The sequence below is a fragment of the Cucumis sativus genome, chromosome 5 (assembly GCF_000004075.3).
Source record: "Cucumis sativus cultivar 9930 chromosome 5, Cucumber_9930_V3, whole genome shotgun sequence".
Taxonomy (NCBI): domain Eukaryota; kingdom Viridiplantae; phylum Streptophyta; class Magnoliopsida; order Cucurbitales; family Cucurbitaceae; genus Cucumis; species Cucumis sativus.
In genome coordinates, this window is record NC_026659.2 from 27,575,230 (window position 1) to 27,595,526 (window position 20,297).

The following is a 20,297-nucleotide window of genomic DNA, read 5'->3' on the forward strand; positions in this document are numbered from 1 at the left end:
GACTTTAATTTGTGATTCTAAAAAAAAAAAATCAAACTCCACTTTCTTTTTTCTAAAAAGAAAAATCTAATAGCATGAAGATCAACAACACAAAGTCCTACAAACAACCATCCTCAAAAGCAAACTTTACTATAACTTACAATAATGTTGATTGGACAAATATTGAGTAATAAAGTTAATGATAATGTTTATTTGGCATGAGTTATGCCAATCATATCTTCACTTAATACATTATAAGTTTATACGTTTTACAAGTCAAGAGTACAAATCTACACTCCACATTTTCTAAGTCGAACATTACTCACAATGGCTTCAAACCAATGTTAATTAGGGAAACTCACTTCCTCACTCTTCTTTAACCTTTCTCTTTTACAGTCAAAAAATTAAGTAAAATAAAAAATCTCATCAATGGCTGTTGGTCTTTGCATCAGATATACGCTCTCTCTTCTAATACCTCAAACGTTAATTCCTGGTCAAAACTAGCACAGATGACAAAGTCCTCATTCAAACAACAATTTGTTCATCATATTTATTTTCTTCTTTTCCACCAAAGATCCTTTCCCTTGCTGCCTCTGCCTGTAATTGTACATTGCAAGAAGAAATTCCCACCACATCAGCTCACTTAGTAAACCCATAAAAGAAACTCTTTCTTACTTCAAATTTACTGCCTAACTTATGCTTGAACTATTGTTTAAAAGTTCATCTTTGTATTCAAGATTTATAGTATGTTCAAATATGAAGAAGATGGCAGGACAGGAAAACTATTATAGTATCACAGTGAACTGGAGTGAGGATTTAGATCGACATTCCATTATAGGACACCCCCACATAATTCTAGGTCTGAATTCCCTTTATGAAATTCTAAATGATTTGTAATTAGACGTCGTTAGGTAATATTGCAATTTTTGAAAGTATAGTAAGTCATCGGAGATTATAATTTAGGATGAGAACAAAATCTAGATATTTTGAAATGGAAGATAAGAACCTGTTTGTTCCAATTAACGCGGCTCATGACGATCGAGAGTAGAAACATTTGAATAAAAGCCCCAGTTAGGATGCCAATCCACATGCCCCTCCCTCCTAGATGTGCCCAGAAACCAAGTGCAATAGCAGCTGGATTTCCACAAAGATAGAAAGCCCCCAAGTTTATATAAGCCCCTACGCGCTGCCACCCACATCCTCTTATAACACCTGATTCAACAGATAACAATTCAACTCTGTACCATTTAACAAAAAAACCATTGCTTAATGACATTAACACACAAGTTGACTACCTGAAATGGCCCCTTGGATGGCATCAAATATGATTGACAAACAAACTAGGGGAGCCATGGCAGCAACATAATCCACAACTTCCTTTTCGTTGCTGAAAGCATAACCGAAAACATGACGAAGTGCGAAAAGGACCATGCTCACGATGATGATCTCCACAACTGCAAGAAATATTGCTGCCCCAGCAGCTATACGAGCAGCTTGGGGCTTCCCAGCTCCTAGTTCATTTGAAACTCTGGTACTGCAGCACCAATTACAAGAACAAAAGCAATCCTTTCAAACTGTGATTCAAATCCAACTGATTTATTCATTAGAACAAGAAATTTTGCAAAGGCCTTAACACACACATACCTGCCTGCGCTGCCAATTCCACATGCTAATGTAAAAACTGTCGTCAAGGTATTGAAGCTGTTCGTAAAAGCCAAATGTCACTTGAGACGTTTTTTTCTTTTTCAAAGAGAATAACAGAAAGTTAAGTATCGTATTTCATTTTCACTCTTTTGAGGGTGATGTCTTTTTCGTTACAGCTTCATGGTGTAGAAGAGTATTCTTTTTGTAATAACTCTTTATCTGATGTATTAGCCTAATTGGAGGCTTTCTTATCAAAACTAGAAGCCGTAAGGTTGACTCTCCTCTCTAATGAAAGATTTCAATCATTTTCCATTTAATTCAGAATAAACTCATTTTTTTGCTTGAGAGTAATAAAACAGGGGAAATAGAAAATTACCAAACAGATAGAACTGAAGATTCAAGCTCTGGATTTGGCAGAAGCCCAGACAATAAGATAATCATCTCAAATGACCACCAACTAAGGCTGCAATCACCAGAATTAGAAAAAACAAATCAAAAACTAAACATTTATTAGTCGAGATGAGAACCCAGAGAAAAGAGAAAGTAGATTACCAAGTCATTACTGCAGAAGGTATAGCAAGGCGAAGGAAAACTCCAATTCCTTTGAACACCTCCATAGAAATTGCAGAGCGGGTTCTCTCACACTTGGGAGAAAATTTCATATATAACCCAAGAAAAATTGCATTCAACCAATACGAAATACTCATGGCTAAAGCTCCACCAAGGTTATGGAGTCTGGTTTTATACACCAAAACCCAACAGAGGGGTATATGCACACAAAAGGTGATCCAACTAATTACAAGCATGGGAATCACTAAAACTTGCATCTGAAAATATCTCATAAGTGGCTGAAGAAATGAAAAAGCAAAGAGCCCGGGAATAAGACAAATCATAAACTTCCCAGCTTCAAGTGATATCAAAGGATCTTGGCCAACGAAAACAAGTAGCTTCCCCATGTTGATCCATAATATAGTTAATGGGAGGCAAACTACTAGGAGACATACCATAGCAGTGTAAACATGATTTCCAAATTTTTTATATTGTCCAGCCCCATAAGCTTGGCCACATAGAGTTTCAAGGGCATTAGACATGCCAATCTGCAAGCGTAGTTCAAAGGACAATCAGATCAGGCAACGAAATTAGTTAATAACTTGGCAAACCAAATATGGCCCGTAGATTCATTATACTTCACATGAATAAAATATAAAATTGGTTGCATAAGTTATAGGATTCATGAAAGTTCATGCATTATATAACAATTTGATTGATTCTTTAATTTTTTTTTTTTCTTTTGTGGGGGGGAGATTGATTCTTTAATCATTCGTAATTTGTTAGATTAGTTTTATAATCTAAGCCTAACCAAGAGGGAGGAATTTTCCCTCTTCCTTCCTTCCTTCCTTCCTTCCCTCCTTCCTTTCTTCCCACTGCCATTGCAAATAGACCTAATTTACTCAAACTCTCTGTCATCATAAACTCATTATTCCAAAGCAGCCATTGACGACTGTTATTTGCATAGTATTAAAATAAAAGTTGTTCTTTTGTACGGATGACCATTTTAAAAACTCCTTTGTTAAGATTGATGACACACCCCTACCCAACCTTTTTAGGTATCACATTAGACATGGACATGTCTATCATAGTGCTCTAACGCGAAGCTCATCAAGTTTATTCCGATACTTATTTTCTCCACCCAAGTGCAATATTTGATGAAAGCACAATATAAAGTGTGAGAAGAATAAAGATCACAATAAACATGGCCTATCGTAGCCAATAGACACGGCCGTCATCCTACATCTGGAATTACGTCCGACGTAAACAGACCGTTAGATTTCATTCCAGGCGAGACGCCAATCACAAAGAACAGTGAGAGGGCCGTCTTCCATATAAAAAATCTCTTAAAATAGTAAATACTCTTGGGTGCCAAACAAAGAAGCTTCAAGCCATCGCATTAGTCATAGTTGAAACCCGTCGTTGAGCTTACTGCACATGCAGAATACTCCGGCGATGACTCGACCTTGATGAAAAAACTTGGGAATACTTCGAGAAACATTGAGAATGTCGATCAAAGTCCGACATTAACTAGACAGTGCGAAATATTTTTTAGTCAAACCCCACAATGAAAACTTAGAAATGAAACCGATAAATAATCAGTATCAAAATTCAAAGAATAATCGACGAGAAAAATACAGAAAAAAAAAAAAAATCTTACAAGCACACTGAATCCAGTAACAGCAGCTAAAGAAACAGCTATGGCGGTACTGGAAAGAGAGAGTTCATCAAGATGACCCACAATCATCAAAGAACCAGTCTGAATCAAAAACTGAGAGAGATTGATAGCAGCCAATGGAGCCGCTAAGAACCCAACAGTCTTTGCCTCCGATAAAAAAGCAGCTCTCGTTGTTTCTCTCCGGCCGTCCGTCCATTCCAACAATGGTGATGAGTCAGCCATTGAAGATCAAAAAACTTAAAGAACCAAAAACCAAAAACCAAGAAGAAGAAGAAGAAGAATAAAGGAATTTACAAAAACAAAATTTTTGATACACAAAAAACAGTGCAGTGATTCTTAGTTTTAAAGGCAAAAATTAAAAAACAGTACAGGTGGACGGAAAACGTGAAACGCGATGAGAACACGTTCCTTGTCGCCATCGTATCTGACCTGTGGGTTTCCGACGTGTATTTTATTTTATAATTTTTCGTTGTTTTTTGTTTTAATATTAAATTTTCTTTTGACTTTATACTTAAACTCATGAAATGGGTTGTTTAGATCCCAAGATTTATTTTAATGTTACATGCATTTAATATGACGAAAGATAATTAATATGATGCATGTGATACAAAGATAAGATAAAAAATATAGAAGAATATGAAAAGGTGGTGAAGTGAGTACGGGGTGTTCAACAAATTTGGTTTGGTTTGAGCTGACTTCTTCTATGTTTCCATTTACCTGCTACCTTTACTTTTTTTTTCTTCTTTTTCTCTTACAAACTAATTACTCTGTCATTATTTGAATGTCATTTACTATTGGAGTGTTACCGTTCTTAACTATACCTCATTTTAGTTTAAAAGGACACCAAAGAAATTACTCCCATGAAACGTTTCGTTGTGAATCATTGAATTTATTAAACGTTTCTTTTAACCATGTTCTTTAGTTAGTTTTTTTGTGTTTACAAGTTATCTAGTCATATTAAGGGTTATTTGTTTACGCATATATATGTTTTGAAGTATGTATGGTTTAATCTATACATATACTTTTGAGGTGTTTTAATTATTTGTATAAATAAACAATAAGAGTTGGTAATGTTGGAATTTTTTGTCCTAAAACTCGTAGTTTGTAAATCATATTCTATTCAATAAAGTTGTTATTGAGAAATTAAATATTATAATCTTAAATCCAATAAATCAAAGTTCCAAGGCTATTTTTTGAATAAACTTGAACTTTATGTGTAAACATAAACGTGGATCAAGTTCGAGTATATAGCCTAAATAGTCTATAGTATATGAAATAAAGGTTGGGCGCCTTATTTTGAGAGACTATGGATGCGGCCCACTTTGTAGTACAAACGATGTGATCCTAATCGTTCATGTAGAGACATGAAAGTGGGGGCATCCTATGTAAAATGTTTACATAAGACTGAACCATGAATTAGTCATTTTTACGTTATAACACCGTTTACTGTTTAAAACTGACTATCTCAATTATTGATGACCTAGGTAACTTAGTCTTAATCCTGAGTTAACTATGAACTCCTGTTCATACGAGATTATCCTTAGATCTGCATAGGTGAGGGCAGCTCATCAGCGTTGGCCCAATAAGCCTCCCATTTCAGGGGTAAGATCGGGTGGATAGCTGGGAACATAGGGTACAAGATGGAATTCACTCCTACCCGCTTTAGGGTTAGTAGATAGGTTGCTCTCTTAAGCACTGAATCCAAGTCTTGAACAAGGGGCCCCACCCTCTCATTGGCCCGAGAGGGATTAAGTTTATAGGTTGAACCTTAAACCAATTGTTCAATAGTGGATTAGTGGGACTTAAGGAGCAAGATGTAATCTTGGGGGTAAAACGGTATTTTGACCCAGCCAAGGTTACGAGCAACCTGTGAAGGATTAACTTACTGATTATGGTTTTATCAAATGGACACAAATATATCTATAGTGAGGGGAGTGCAACTACGGGACTTTAGTGGAATGACCCGTTAGTTAACGAATGTTGATTAACTCGGTTTAAAAGAGTTTAGCTAGTTAATCTTGAATCGTTGGAGCCCATGATCTATAGGTCCATTAGGTTCCTCTGCTAGCTCATATGGATTAAACTTAGAACAGTGTGATGAAATAAGTCGAATTGTTCGAATAGGGAGAAGAAAGGAAAACCGACATATACAGTGATATAATCGTCGGTCTTCTAATTAGAAATAGAGCTTTATGTTTTACATACTATAAGTATGAATGCGGATTCATACTAAGAAGCTCGGAATTGGTCAAAAATAGTAAAAAGTCAAAATGTTGACTTTTGACTTTGAAAAGTCAAACTTTGACCGGCCTTATATTCAAATGTGATTTGAATTTTGGAAAAATGAATGCGGATTCATGCTCGGGAGGTTGGAATTAGTCAAGACGGACAAAATGGTAAAAAGTCAAAATATTGACTTTTGACTTAGAAAAGTCAAAGTTTGACTTTTGACTAGAAAAATCTAATGACCATTTTACCCTTGGACTAAGTTAGTGGGAAAATCCAACATTTTGTTGGATAATCCCACTAACTCTTAGTGGGATATGTGGCTATATGAGATATAGACACCTAGCCCACTAAGTTCCACTAATTGTTAGTGGAATATTAGGTGTTGAGATTTGGCAATTGAATTGCATGCATTTTTGCATGTAATTAGGCTATAAATAGAGATGTTTTCAAATGTTGAAGGACTTTTGCCTCTTTTATCATTTTCATAATCTCAACAAAAGAAAAAAGAAAGCTTCCAATCTCATTTTATCTCCATTACTTTCTACACCAAAATTGGGTCCCACAACCCGGTTCTTTGTCTAGAGGATAGCAGTTGAGTACTAGTGGTGGTCTCGGGTAGAATTGGTAAGAAGACATCAAACCTTTTGAAAGCTTCAAAGGTAATACTTCTTAAAACCCTAATTTGATTAGTTTATGGTTAGATGTTAATTGTGGCAATTAGGGTAGAAATTCGATTCTTTTTCCGCTGTGCATGACTTAGTTCTATCAGGTAATCCAAGTGATCGTAATAATGATAAGTTAAAACTCAATTCATTTTTTCAATCTCTTAATCAAACTTTAATTAATATATTAAACCACCTTTACCTAGAATTTCTAGGTGCATATGTATGTACAACTATGATTATGACAAATTTTGAACACCGTAACACTATTAATATATAGTAGGAAACTAACACTTTGTAGCACTTAAAAGAATTAGTGCAACAAATATTATATATATAATTATCAACACAATTATAACCTTGTTAAAATGATAAACATAATTTACCTTTAATCGATATAACAAGTTTGTATCATCAACTTGGACGTTCAATTTTTATCACTCCAACAATTATCAAAATTACATTTTTGTAATATTAATTAATTATGGGAATGAATAATGAAATAGATGATATTTAATAAAGCTGATGATAAAAGCGCTTAAAAAAAAAAGTAAAAAAGGCTAAATATTTCTATATGTGTATCAAAGTTGACAACTATTTTTAGAATGGAAAATGAAAATATCTTTTTCAATTCTGATACAATTGAAAACGACAGTTTTTGTCTTGGATAAATAATAATAAAAAAAAAAAAAAGTAATTTGGCTACATTCAAAGTTGCATAAAAATTTTCAAATATTATAAAATTGAGATACGAACCTCAATTCAATTTTAAAAAATAAAACGTTTCGAATTTAAATCTCTTACTCTGGAAATTGTATTTAATAAAAAGAAGAACATTGAGATAAATGAAGAATAAATGCATTTTGGATTGCAAAAGACTCTTACACATATTAAAATCAAACAAATATGTAATAAATTAGTAAGTAATAAATATTGGGAGGAAAAGAAGGGGAAGCAACCAAATAATGAAGAATGAGAGAGGAAAAAAATGGTAAGGATTATTTAAATTAGTGGTTGGAAAGTAAGTGTATATTAAATGAAAGGTTTCAATAAACAAAATAAATAGTCTATTATTACAGTAGTGTGTGAAAGTGGTTAAAATTAGTAATATAAGTCAATTTCTAATCAAATTAAAATATTTATAATTATTTAAGCATCAATAGTAACACTATTTAAAAAATAAAAAGAAAGTCTCCAATTCAAATTTTATAATATATAAGTAATAGTCAACTAATTAAATTTAAAATATGATTTTTGAAATAAGTCAATCAAAAAGATATCATGATGTGATAAATGATTCTTGATTATGTGATTGTTAGGATATTGTGATATGATAATGACCTATAATTAATTGTGTTCTAAACTAGTTTCTATATATACAGACAAAATAATTCATTTTTCAAGAGAAATTAATTTTAGAAGGTGACAGTTTTTCTGACCATAAGAAATTATTTTAATTCATAGCTACAATATGATTGCCAAATTTAAATATAAAAAAATAACTTCATAAATCATAATGTATACATCTTTATCAAAGTATTACTCTTAGGTATATGATTTCTAAAGTTAATTTTATTAAAAATTAATTCTAAATAAGGCATCTAAAATTTGTCAAAGAAAAAAATTAAAATAATATTTTAGAACTTTAATATGTTAATTAATTACAAATTTAATTTATATATTATTAATTTTCTTCACCATTATCTTTCAATCCAATTTGATTTAGTTTGTAAAAACTAATTATAAACAAGCCATCTAAGATTTGTGAAAGAACAAAATAAAACAATATTTTAGAACTTTAATATATTAATTAATTACAAATTTAGTTCATATATTATTGAACTTTTTTGTCCGTTATCTTTCAATAGAATTTGATTTAGTTTGTCAAAATTAATTTTTACTATATATGATGTGAGTAATCTTTTATGGTAAATACATACATGAAACACTTAAAAAAACAAAAAGTCTTATATCGAACAATGCATTTAAGATTTATTGAAACGAAAAAAAATAAAATTTTAGTTGAAATGATAAGAGCATATAAATATAAAATATGTTAAATAAAATAGTTGACGTGTTTGGATAGTACCATTCCTCGTATGGAATTGTAATAATTATTATGGGAAGTGTGACAAAGTATAGTTTTTGAAAATTGGATGATATAGACAAAATAAGTTTTCACATTTAATATAAAGTTCAATAATGGAACTGAAAGGTGGGGTCCGAGAAGAAGAAGTTCGTTGGTAGTAATAAGTAATAGGGTATTATTCGTTGGAGGATTTTTCATACCAAATGTGAGACAAATTTGTCCTATATGATTGATATGATATATGAATAATACAACGGAATCATGGATAAGAATGAGTAGAAAGGCAAAATTGGTGTACTAAGGTACGACAATCAAAAGAACGAATTGATGAAGCATAAAAACGAGGTAAAATGTACGTATTGCTAATGTGCAAAGATAATATAAATATATTTTTTAATTTAACTTCGACATTTTAAAATGTGTATCGAATACATTTTAATTTTTGAAAGACAAACAATCCATTGAATATATTACTAATGTCCAATTGAGATACTTAGTTGACTGATGCCTCAAATTCAAGGATGTATATATTCAAAATTGTCACATTTAATTTTGTGTTTCCAAATATATTAGTGGTTTGTTGAACAGCAAATTAATATGTATTGAATTGATATAGTTGGATGTGATTGAGGGTACTGAAGCCATGTTCTTGAAGTTAAGTTTTAAGTTCCCATCTTGTGATGCACTCACCGTTTCTAGAGGGAAAACCGAAACAAAAGTGTAAATTATTAAATATTAACTACACCTATATATAACAATTAGTTTCACTTTTTTTTTTCTACATCCCCAATTTTTAATATTTAATTTTTTAAAAAAATTAAATGTATTTTTTTGTGTAATATGGACAAAAATTTTAACCACAAATATCCTAGTCGTTAATTTATCTTGAATACAAATTGTAATCAACCACGTACTTATTGAATTTACTACTAAATCTAAAAACATCAAAATATAATATTCATATTTACTAAAATATTAATCGTTCAACTCAAATGAAATGATTGAAGCTTTGTTATTTGCAATCCTATCAGGTCTAATCCCTGTTACTTTGGCTGGAAGGTTTTTATCTAAAAAGTTAAAGAAATATATTTTTTACCAAGGAGTCAAGAATAGTAAGTATTTTAGCCCTTAATCGTGTAGGAAAAATACGTATCTTAGTAAAAACTCATAAAAGTGTATTCCTATATTTGTTGGAGTAGGTAAACGTATTCATGATTTTAGTTTACACATACAAAAAAAATAAAAACATACAATGAAATGTTAATTTAGTCAAATTATCTTATATATCATAAGTGTGTTAAGTCTACAAATATAGAAACTTAGAAATAATTTTTCATGTGATGAGAAGAGAAGTATAATAGACTAAATAATGAAGAAAACATTGAGATCGCTTTAGTGTACTTTGAAAGAAATTGCATCCTTGAGAATGAGGACAAAATATAAATAAATTTTCCTTTGGAAAAGGATAACATCAATTAATAATTAACCAACCACCAAATTAAATTAACTATATATAATAAATTCACATAATGAAAGAGTACACATTTACATTTGTTTCTTGTTCATTAAAAAAACAAAATTATTTTCTCACAACTAATAAAAAAACCATTTGTAGTTTACCATTCATATTTATATAGTTTATAATTAAGAATAGTTGCAAATATAACAATTAAGTTTTAAATAATTAAATATATAACAATATTTTTAAAAAATTGTAAATATAATAAAATGTGACCGTTAATAGACTATATTACAATCATAAAATAAATATTTTTAAATATAAAAAAATTTCAAATTTTATCGATGCAATAAAAGTTGGTAAAATTTAATTTATTAAAATTTGTTATAGATAGAATTTGCATTTTACTATATTTTATAAGCATTTTTGTATGATATGTAATTTAGGTTGTGCTTTTTAATGTAATAGTTATTCATTTAAAAATTACTTTTGCAATTGTTATATTCTATATCCATTTGTAGTAGATGTGCAACCAACCACTCCCACTATTTTAATCAATAATAGAATTTTGAAATTCTTTCTAACAAAACTTAAGGTCTTAATCAAAATCTCAAACTTCCATATTTTATTAAGAAAAAACAAATTGTCATTACTTAGAAAGAGATATGTTTGCTCCATTTGTATAACATAAAATATCATAAAGACATATAAACTTTAATTATATGGCCATATAAAATAATACAATTCAATTGAAATAATTTATACTATCAACCTCTCAAAATAATTCAGTCATAAACTTGATGCTGTGAGTTACTTTATACTATCAATTTGGAGGTTGGAAATTGGATACTTTTGGAAGCAAAATAATTGAGTCATAAAATTTGTTGTTATAAGTTTACAATAAAAAATAAATACCAATTTCATTAGGTAAAAAAAAAATGGTTTTTTTTTTTCTTTTAATAGTTTTGCATACCCATTTGGTCTATTGATCTCTAGTATATATAAATATTTTGTCAAATTTTATCGATATCCTATTTGATTAGGTTCGTGTAACAAAAAAGAAATTGTTAGGTTTAACGATTCGATTCAAATCAATTTTCTTCTCTGTTTTTTTATAAATCTTACATTGTCCAATCGTTTCTCTCTCTCTTTATTGCCGGGCAATTAACATCTCATACTCCACGTCCCTTTACATACACATCTCATGTTCACCGTTCGAGCTCGAGGTCTCCATATTCGTGGTTATGACTATGTCTTTGAGTTCTTCAACTCACAAGAGTACTAATTGATATATATATTTGTTTAGGTTATAGAATCAAATCTCTTACTTCTATTTTATTATTATTATAGTATTTGTGATAGTTCTCATACTTAGATCTTTGCAATATTTTTAATTCAACACCTTTTAACACAAAAAGGTGGAGATTTAAATATTTGATGGTTTGCATATGGTTGAGGACTTTTTATGGTCAAAGAACTTTGATATTGTAACGCACTCACCATTTTAAAATGAAAGTAATTATATGTATTACGAACTATTTTAAACACTAATTATTTTTAAACAATATTTTTTCGATAGTATTATTTTACATAATCAAATACAAACATTAATTATTTAAAATAAAGACTATAAATAATATCTACTAATGGATTATTAAGGAAAAGTTTTTTTTACCATGGAATTAGTTGGCGCACACCAATAATAAAATAATAAAAAGAGAAGCAGGCTAGAAAAGAGAAATGCAAAAGTAAACCAAATAGCATAGTTAAGAGGCTCATAAATAATATAAGGTAAATGTACACTCGTGTGAAATAAATAATCTATAAATGCTATCTAAATAAATAAAGTAGTGTAATTAATGAAGAAAACATTGCAAAAGAATTGGTGACCTTAGCGTGCAAAAATAGAAAATGAACTTCCAAGATAAGAAGAAAGAAGCAATTAAAGAAAAAGAACTGCATAATCAAACGTGACTTTTGTCTATAGTTTGAAGAAAGTTTTTTTTTTTTTCTTTTTTGAATCTTAAAAATGAATTTTGGTCCATGTAATAATTAAACATGACTTTTGTTTATAGTTTGAAGAAAGTCATATTTTCATGGAAAATGATGACCTCTCAAGATGAAATTATCGACGAAAGTAATTAATGAAAAAAAGTATTAATTAAATGTGAATTTAGTGGACTATAAAAAGAAAAGGTTGTTTATAAAGTGATTAATTGAGTGACTTTAATCCACCCATGAATGGAATTCATTCTTCAAGTAGATCAGTAGAAGGTGGAGAAAGGAGAGTAAAATAATTTATTTATAGAAATGGCCAAACTTAATATAAAATAAGACCACACATACATAAGTGCATGAGGGAGGACTGTTCATAAGTTTGCTTGATCACTGAGATAAAATTGAAAGCTCGGTTACTTATTTAATACTCTTTAAAGTTTGAAAACTTAACTCGTTAGGTAGTTTCAAAGCTCAAAGGTTTAACACGTAATTCAAACTTATTTTTTAAAGTAATAATAATTAATTCAATAATTACCTTAGTAATATTATTCTATGTTGGATTTGTGGAAGATGTGCAGCCAACCACTCCCACCAGCTCTTCTTGCCTGAAGATTTCTCAAGTAATAATTACTTTAATAAATTATTATAAGTTGTATAATTTCTCTTACAAAACTTTAAACCTTAAAGCATGAATGCCTTGACCAAAATCCCAGACTTAAATATTTTACTTGCAAAAAATGATGAGAAAAATCAAATCCTCGTTATAATTAGAAGATCTGCTTGCTCCATTTATATAAATCAGTAACCTTCTGAGTAATTGACCTCTGAAATCAAAAGCCTATCACTGGCCATTCTCGCCTGCATATGTAATGAAATATATAAGATTGTAACCATAAAAAATACAAACGTCTTTAATTCATAGTACCATGCACAGTAAGCAAAATGATTGTCAAATATAAACATAATTGAAGTTACATAAACATATACTATCAAATACAATACTAGAGATTCAATCACGGACAATCTCACATTTTATCAAAAATAGTGATAATAATCACATCTAATATTCATTAATAGAGAAATGAAGACATGATATAATGGATTTGCATGGATGTATACATTGTCACTTAAAAAGCAATTCCCTTTGTGATTTAGTTATTATAACATTTAATATAAAAAATTCAACTTCAATTTATGAACAAAAGAAAATAGAAAGAATCAAATATTTTGTATTTGTTTTGAGGGAAAGACCATTTTTGGTTGAGAATCAAACTCTGCCACCCTAAAGTTGATAGAGAGCAATTCTCTTGCTCTCTCTTACCTTTGTACCAAGATATCAATTATAACAAATCATTAAAAAGAATATTTACATAATTCATATTGCAAAATCATTAAAAAGAATATTTACATAATTCATATAGCAAATATTGCAAATATTTTTCCATCACTGATAAACCATAAGCGTCTATCAACTATATAGACAATTTTTTAAAATGTTGCTAACCACTTCGTTGCTAAGACTAAAATTGTTATACCTCAAAATAAATAGTCTTGAATTTAATTTCGAAGGTCATGTTTATTTAAGACTAACATTTTTCTAATAGATTTTGAAACTTGTATATTTACACCAAGTTCCAAAACTTACAATATCAAAATAATAATGATGAAATAAACAAAAAAAATTACTTTTTATTGTTTGTATTAAAAATTTAGTCTCGAACTTCGTCAAATTTAAAATTTCAAGGGGATTGCCTTGCCAGGTGCCATGTATGGTACTCCTTCAAGGGTCACATTAACACCTTGGTTCGAACATGAGGGAGCACATCTTCCTTAATTGTAGTTATTATTTTACAAATACAAACATCTTCCTTCTCTTATGAAATACAATAATAGTTATAAATAGTGGGCCGAAAGACTCGGTTTGGATCAAAACAGTTACTTTTGGGCCTTGATTTTGTTCTTGTTTTTAAAAGCCCACTAAGATTGATGGTTGTAGGTTTAGTTAGAGAAATAGCCTGACCCACGAAAAAAAGAGATAATTGCAAATTTAACAATTAAATTAAAATTAATTAAGTATATAGTACAATTTTAAAAAATTTACAAATATAGCAAAATTTGTCAAATTCTATCAATGATATAAGTCTATCACTGATAGACCATGTTGTAAATATTGAAAATAGTTTTATTATATTTGGCAATATTTTTAAAATGTTGCTATATTCTTAATTATTATTGCTAAAATAGTCCATCATTACAATTTTTTAAAAAAAATGCTACAACAGAAAAAGAGGAGGAATTTGATGGCAAGTTAACAAAAGTTTTAATAGAAATCTAGAGACTAGATTGTTACAATTCATAGAAACTAAATAGATAATTTAGAAACCAAATTGTTAATTTAATGAAATTTGAAGGACTAACAACGCCTTTTAACCTTATTTTATTCTCTTAAGTCAACTTGGTTGACTTAACTGGAACTACTACTTTAAGGGTTGTGTAAAGAGGAAGGAAGGAGAGAGAACCCAATAAGAAAGAAGTCTGTGTCCCAAATCACAGTCCTATTTTACTGAGAAAAAGTAAAACTAAAAATCATGTGTGGGATATGTATATTTATATTAGAAGTGAGCATGATTAAACGAAAAAGCAAGCCGACTAACCAAACTAAAGTCGATTTCAGAAAGTTTCAAATCGAGAATTTTCAAAAAATATTTTTAAGTGTTAAACCGACGGAAATGATCGACCCTTACTCATCAATGTCGAAGTCGATTTGACACTAAACCAACTGTAATCGGTTTGATCATCCCTATTAATATATGATACAATACAATCTATTTATTTATACTATAGTTGGTTTATTTTAGAAGAGTCACTCATATGTAGCATACTAGCATTAAAAGAATGGATATCGAGGAATAAAAGGGAAAAAGAAATAGAAAGTTATCAAACGTTGGTCGGAAAAAAAATATAATTTGACCTTTTAAACTATTATTTATGGATGCCATAAATCTAAGAATTAGAGTTAGGAAATAAAAGGAACAAAAGCATGATTGATTGAAAGAGTGAGAGTACCTGTTCTTCCCAATTTATTCGACTTGTAATGAAGGAGAGCAACGTGACTTGCACAAAAGCACCCATTTGTATGCCAATCCAAAGACCTCTTCCTTTCATATGAACCAAGAAACCAAGAAGGGCAGCAACTGGAATCCCACAAAGATAGAAGGACCCGAAGTTTACATATGCACCAATGTGCTGCCATCCACACCCTCTAGCAATGCCTGGTTGAAGAAACTACATTTCAGCTCCACATAAAATTGCCCTTAAAATAAATATACATGAATATATTTTACTGGAATTAGATTGTTTTCTGTCCGAGTCTCGACAGGGTCTATTATTGCTTGTTTAAGATGGAATTTGTCATTGTCCCCCAAAATTAAGGTATGTTTGACTGCTTAAAGCAGTTGAAAAGTCAATCCAAAACTGTCCTAAATCGAAATCTACTCAAAAAGACTATGGAGCAGTAAAACTATCATGAGTGATATATCATTCATAAATTAATATTTGAACTTTTCACTGAATTGTTTAGTTTTTCTGGATCATAGCAGAGATGTTTAACCTGAAAGGACTCCCTGTATTCCGTCCATTAGCACGGATATGCAAACCAGAGGTGCCATGGAGGCGACATAAGCTACAACATCCTTCTCATTGCTGAAAGTATAACCAAAGATGTGACGAAGGGCAAAAAGGATTGTGCTCAATGTTAAGGTTTCCAAGATGGCGAGGAATAAAACAACCCTTGTTGCTCGACGAGCCGCCTGTGGATTCCCAGCACCTAGTTCATTGGAAACTCTTGTGCTGTGACAGCAGCAATTAATAAAATGAATCACATAAGAATGGATTCCTCTACTTGTTGGCACCATCTTAAATTATTTACAATTTATAATAACTTAAAAGCTTAAGCAGAATACAATTACTAAATTGAACATCTAAAATCACTTTGAATGCTAGTGTTTGTTTTTATTTTACTTTTGATAAGATTGAATCCTGAACCTCCAACTTAAAGGCTTGGACACCTAAATTGGGACTATCTTTTATTTCCGTTTTATGTGAAGTACATCATATAACGCCCATGAAACTAGACGGGAATACTGTTTTCCTTAAAGCAAATAAATTTAGCATAGGAATCAAAATCTAGTTCCTATACTTTCTGCTGTGATTATTCTATCAATTGCTGAGCTTCACTTCATAATATGTAAACACAGAATTATGTAGTTAAGTTATTAAAATTAGTCATCTTGTTACTATATCTTATGAAAGTTGAATGCTAATATTCAACTAGTCTAAACGTAAAAAGACCTCTTCATTGATAATAACGTCATGTGTGCATGCTAATATTCACTGATGTGTGGATGTGCAAAAAGTTAAGCATGTGTGCACGTCTCTTAGAACATACCTTCCTGCAGCACCAAGTCCATATGCTATTGAATAAAGGGAAGCAATTGTCTGAAGACTGCAAAGAAGATCTAACTGTTAATATAATTTCCTTCCATCTAGTACCCTAAGCTATCACAATAACTTTAGAAATATTTCTGTGTTCTTTATGAGATAGAGCTGACATACCAGACAGATAAAACTGAAGTTTCAAGCTCTGGATTCGGCAGTAGCCCTGATAGTAAGATAATCAGCTCAAATGACCACCATTCAAGGCTACAAAGATAAATATTGAGCTATTATTTTCATCGCCTTAAAAAGTTGTTCAAAGCAATAAGATGCCACAGTTCATGATTTAAAAAAAAATATATAGAATAAAAGATACAGGTAAATTACCAAACCATCACCGCAGAAGGAACTGCCAAGCTAAAGAAGTCTCGAATTCCTTGAAACAGCTCCATAGAAATAACTCCACGAGTTTTCTCACACTTGGGTGAGAATTTCATGTATAATGCAAGCAAAATCACATTGAGACAGTATGAAAAACTCATAGATAATGCTCCTCCCAGATTTCTAAGTCCAGTCTTGTACACCATGAACCAACAGAGTGGTATGTGGAAGAAGAGAGTGATGCAAGAGAAAATGACCATGGGAATTACTAAGCTTTGTGCCTGGAAATATCTCACAAGTGGTTGGAGAAATGCAGAAGCAAAGAGCCCAGGAATCAGCCAAACAATGAATTTCCCAGCTTCGTGCGAAATCAGAGGATCTTGGCCAACGAATAGAAGTAGTTTTTCCAAGAAAAGCCAAATTAGGGACAGAGGAAAGCAAATTAAGAAGACACAAAAGATAGCAGTGTAAGTCTGAACTCCAACTTTTTCAAATTGCTGAGCTCCATAAGCTTGTCCGCATAGAGTTTCGAGGGCACTGGACAAACCTAACTGTTTTGTACCAAGGTGAAAATCCAGCCAATTATTGGAACCGGAAGAAAAAATTTAGTGTAGTTACTTGGCTCAGAAAATAATATTTGAACTTGACTAGCTTTTCTTTAGGTACATAACCTGGGTCTAAATATTAGCATTTGGACACCATTTTTCAATAGCCTTAGATATACTTGGAATTTCATAGTTCTTTCCTGAATTTATGGCAACATAAAAAACAACAACAATGATGCAATATGACAGTGGCTCGCTCGAACTATAATATGGGCTTAATCCCATCTTGAATGAAAATGGAAGAGATAAACAAATTGGCATCAATATCCTCACGAGATTACAGTTCAAAAACACCAGTGAGCAGCCCTACCTATGTTTCAAAACTTAAACATTTAGCAGATCCAGTATAAACTAGAGTTATGATAACAATTCAATAGGATTATTTCTACCTCATGATAATTCAATAGGATTTCCCATCCACTTCCTTCAAGTCAACAAAATTAAACTAAAGCAACCAAAATATGACCCATCCTTTTGGAAAATAAATAATAACAAAACCAAATAAAAATGCAATTATTCTCGAAGAAAGACGAAACGCACATGAACGGATATACTTTCGGTGACGAGAATCGTGAGATTAAACCTTGCTCTGAAGTATCCATAACTAATTAACTAAGAAATGGGGAAAAGGTACATAAAGCATCTTAAATCACTACTTACGAGAACGCTGAAGCCTGTAACTGCAGAAATGGAAACGGCTATGGCGGTGCTCGAGAGTGCAAGAGCACCGAGATGACCGACCATCATCATCGTAATAATCTGCAACATAAACTGAGAGAAAGTGACGATGACCAACGGCGCGGCCAAGAATCCAACTCTCTTCATCTCTTCCAAGTAAACAGCTGTAGTTGTTGAAGAGAGATTGGTTTCCTTCTGCTTCGCCAGTAAACTCTCTTCCATGGAGCAATTCTTCCTGTTCTCCATGGATTGGTTGTCAAATTCCACCGCGGTTCCTCGGCTCAGCGGGTGAGGAGCTCAGACATTCATACTCTCCTTTCCTTCCTGCCCAAGGAGAGAGTCGTAAGTTGTATGGCTTCTTATCTTTCGTCGTTTCTTCCTTTTTTTTTTCTTTTTTTTTTTGGTTTCACATGTGCTTTCTAACTCATTTGTTTTTTTGTACAAATTTATTAAAAGGGAAACTACTTTTTGTTAGTTTCAAGTGCTTTTGGTATTTCTAGAAATAACAATAGAACCTCTCGATTCTCGCTTTTTCAAAAATAAGTTTATACTTATAAGTTTTTTATGTTTGATTTTTTACGAATAATATTTAAAATTAAAAAAAAAAAGTTTTGAGGAGTATATAATTTTTAGAAGTCACTCTTCTAATTTAAAATAGTTATAATTATAATAAAAGTATAAAGTTAAATAAAGGAACTTTTAAACATAATTTTTAAAATTTTTATAATTGAAAACATATATTTTGAAAACTCATGGAAGATGAGTCTATTCTTATAAACTCACATAACATCAAAGGCATGCCTTAATCAAAATCTAAGAACTAAAAAGATAAATTTTCATAATTTAAATAAAATATTTTTAAAAAAATTAGAGATATAATAAAATATTATAATGTGATTCATTATAGATAAACTATTACATAGGTCATGTTTTACTATGTTTCAAAATATATATTTTTAATATAAAGATTATAGGAAAATTGTCAAAAATATAATTTGATAAAAAAATTTAGTGAGTTTGTTAGAGTGTAACTAATTGAGACGTTTGCAAAAACAGCAAAAAAAAATTAAATAATAAGATCCATGATACTCCATTTTATAAATTACAAAATTGTTCATAATATATCTAATTATTTGTTATATTTATCATATTTGCAATATGCAAAAATATGTGTTATGGTCTATAGGCTGCTTTTCTATTAAAAAATGAGAAATTTTACAAAATATTTACAACCTATAACAAATTTTATCACAGATAGTCATTGATATATTATGGTAATAAAAGACTATCGTTAATATAATCTAAAATTTTGTTATAGCTAGTAAATATTTTTATTTATTTTGCTATTTTTAAAAATGTAAAAATAAAATTGTCAGAGTAATTTTCCTGTTAATGGTCATTTTTGTAAAGAAAAACCCCAAGATTTTATATGTTAATATGTTGGTTTGGTTATTGGTTGAATCATAGTTTTTCTCATTTTCACTTGAATTTATTAATTGAAAGGGGTTAAATAAAGTTATTTTTGAAAAAAACAAAATATAGAATAGTTTGGAAGTAACGTATCAACAAAGGAAATAAATAAATGTCGGGAAATGAAAGGCATCAATTGCGGTAGCATTTATACCATGTACTATGATATCTTATTTTGTATAATATCATGCACTATTTGATATTTATATTTTATTTCAATTTATTCTCTACATTTTAATATTTGTACTCTTTTAACCTTTCTTTCTTTTTACCAAATACTTATTTTTCGTCTTATATATTTGTAGATTTAAAATAATAAAACAAATTTGTAGTTGATTATAAGACATTTTTAAAACACCAAAATAACTCAAAATATTTACAAGCTATAGAAAAATTTTAAATTCTATCACTATAGCATATCAATGACTGTCAGTGAGATAAT

The 20,297-nt window shown here is 30.4% G+C and overlaps 2 protein-coding genes across 2 annotated transcripts; both read right to left on the reverse strand.

Annotated features, from left to right (window-relative positions):
* Positions 1–110: 110 nt before the first annotated feature.
* LOC101207807 (protein DETOXIFICATION 10) lies at positions 111–4,324 on the reverse strand. Its single transcript, XM_004135334.3, has 7 exons — positions 3,833–4,324; positions 2,176–2,720; positions 2,000–2,086; positions 1,624–1,680; positions 1,275–1,513; positions 986–1,191; positions 111–576 (listed from the first exon to the last, which is right to left on the reverse strand). The coding sequence occupies exons 1-7, from the start codon at positions 4,070–4,072 to the stop codon at positions 505–507; spliced, it is 1,446 nt and encodes a 481-aa protein (XP_004135382.3). The 5' UTR covers positions 4,073–4,324; the 3' UTR covers positions 111–504.
* An 8,564-nt stretch (positions 4,325–12,888) lies between these two features.
* LOC101213643 (protein DETOXIFICATION 13) lies at positions 12,889–18,813 on the reverse strand. Its single transcript, XM_004135023.3, has 7 exons — positions 18,368–18,813; positions 17,109–17,653; positions 16,902–16,988; positions 16,735–16,791; positions 15,898–16,136; positions 15,354–15,559; positions 12,889–13,145 (listed from the first exon to the last, which is right to left on the reverse strand). The coding sequence occupies exons 1-7, from the start codon at positions 18,629–18,631 to the stop codon at positions 13,086–13,088; spliced, it is 1,458 nt and encodes a 485-aa protein (XP_004135071.1). The 5' UTR covers positions 18,632–18,813; the 3' UTR covers positions 12,889–13,085.
* Positions 18,814–20,297: the final 1,484 nt, after the last annotated feature.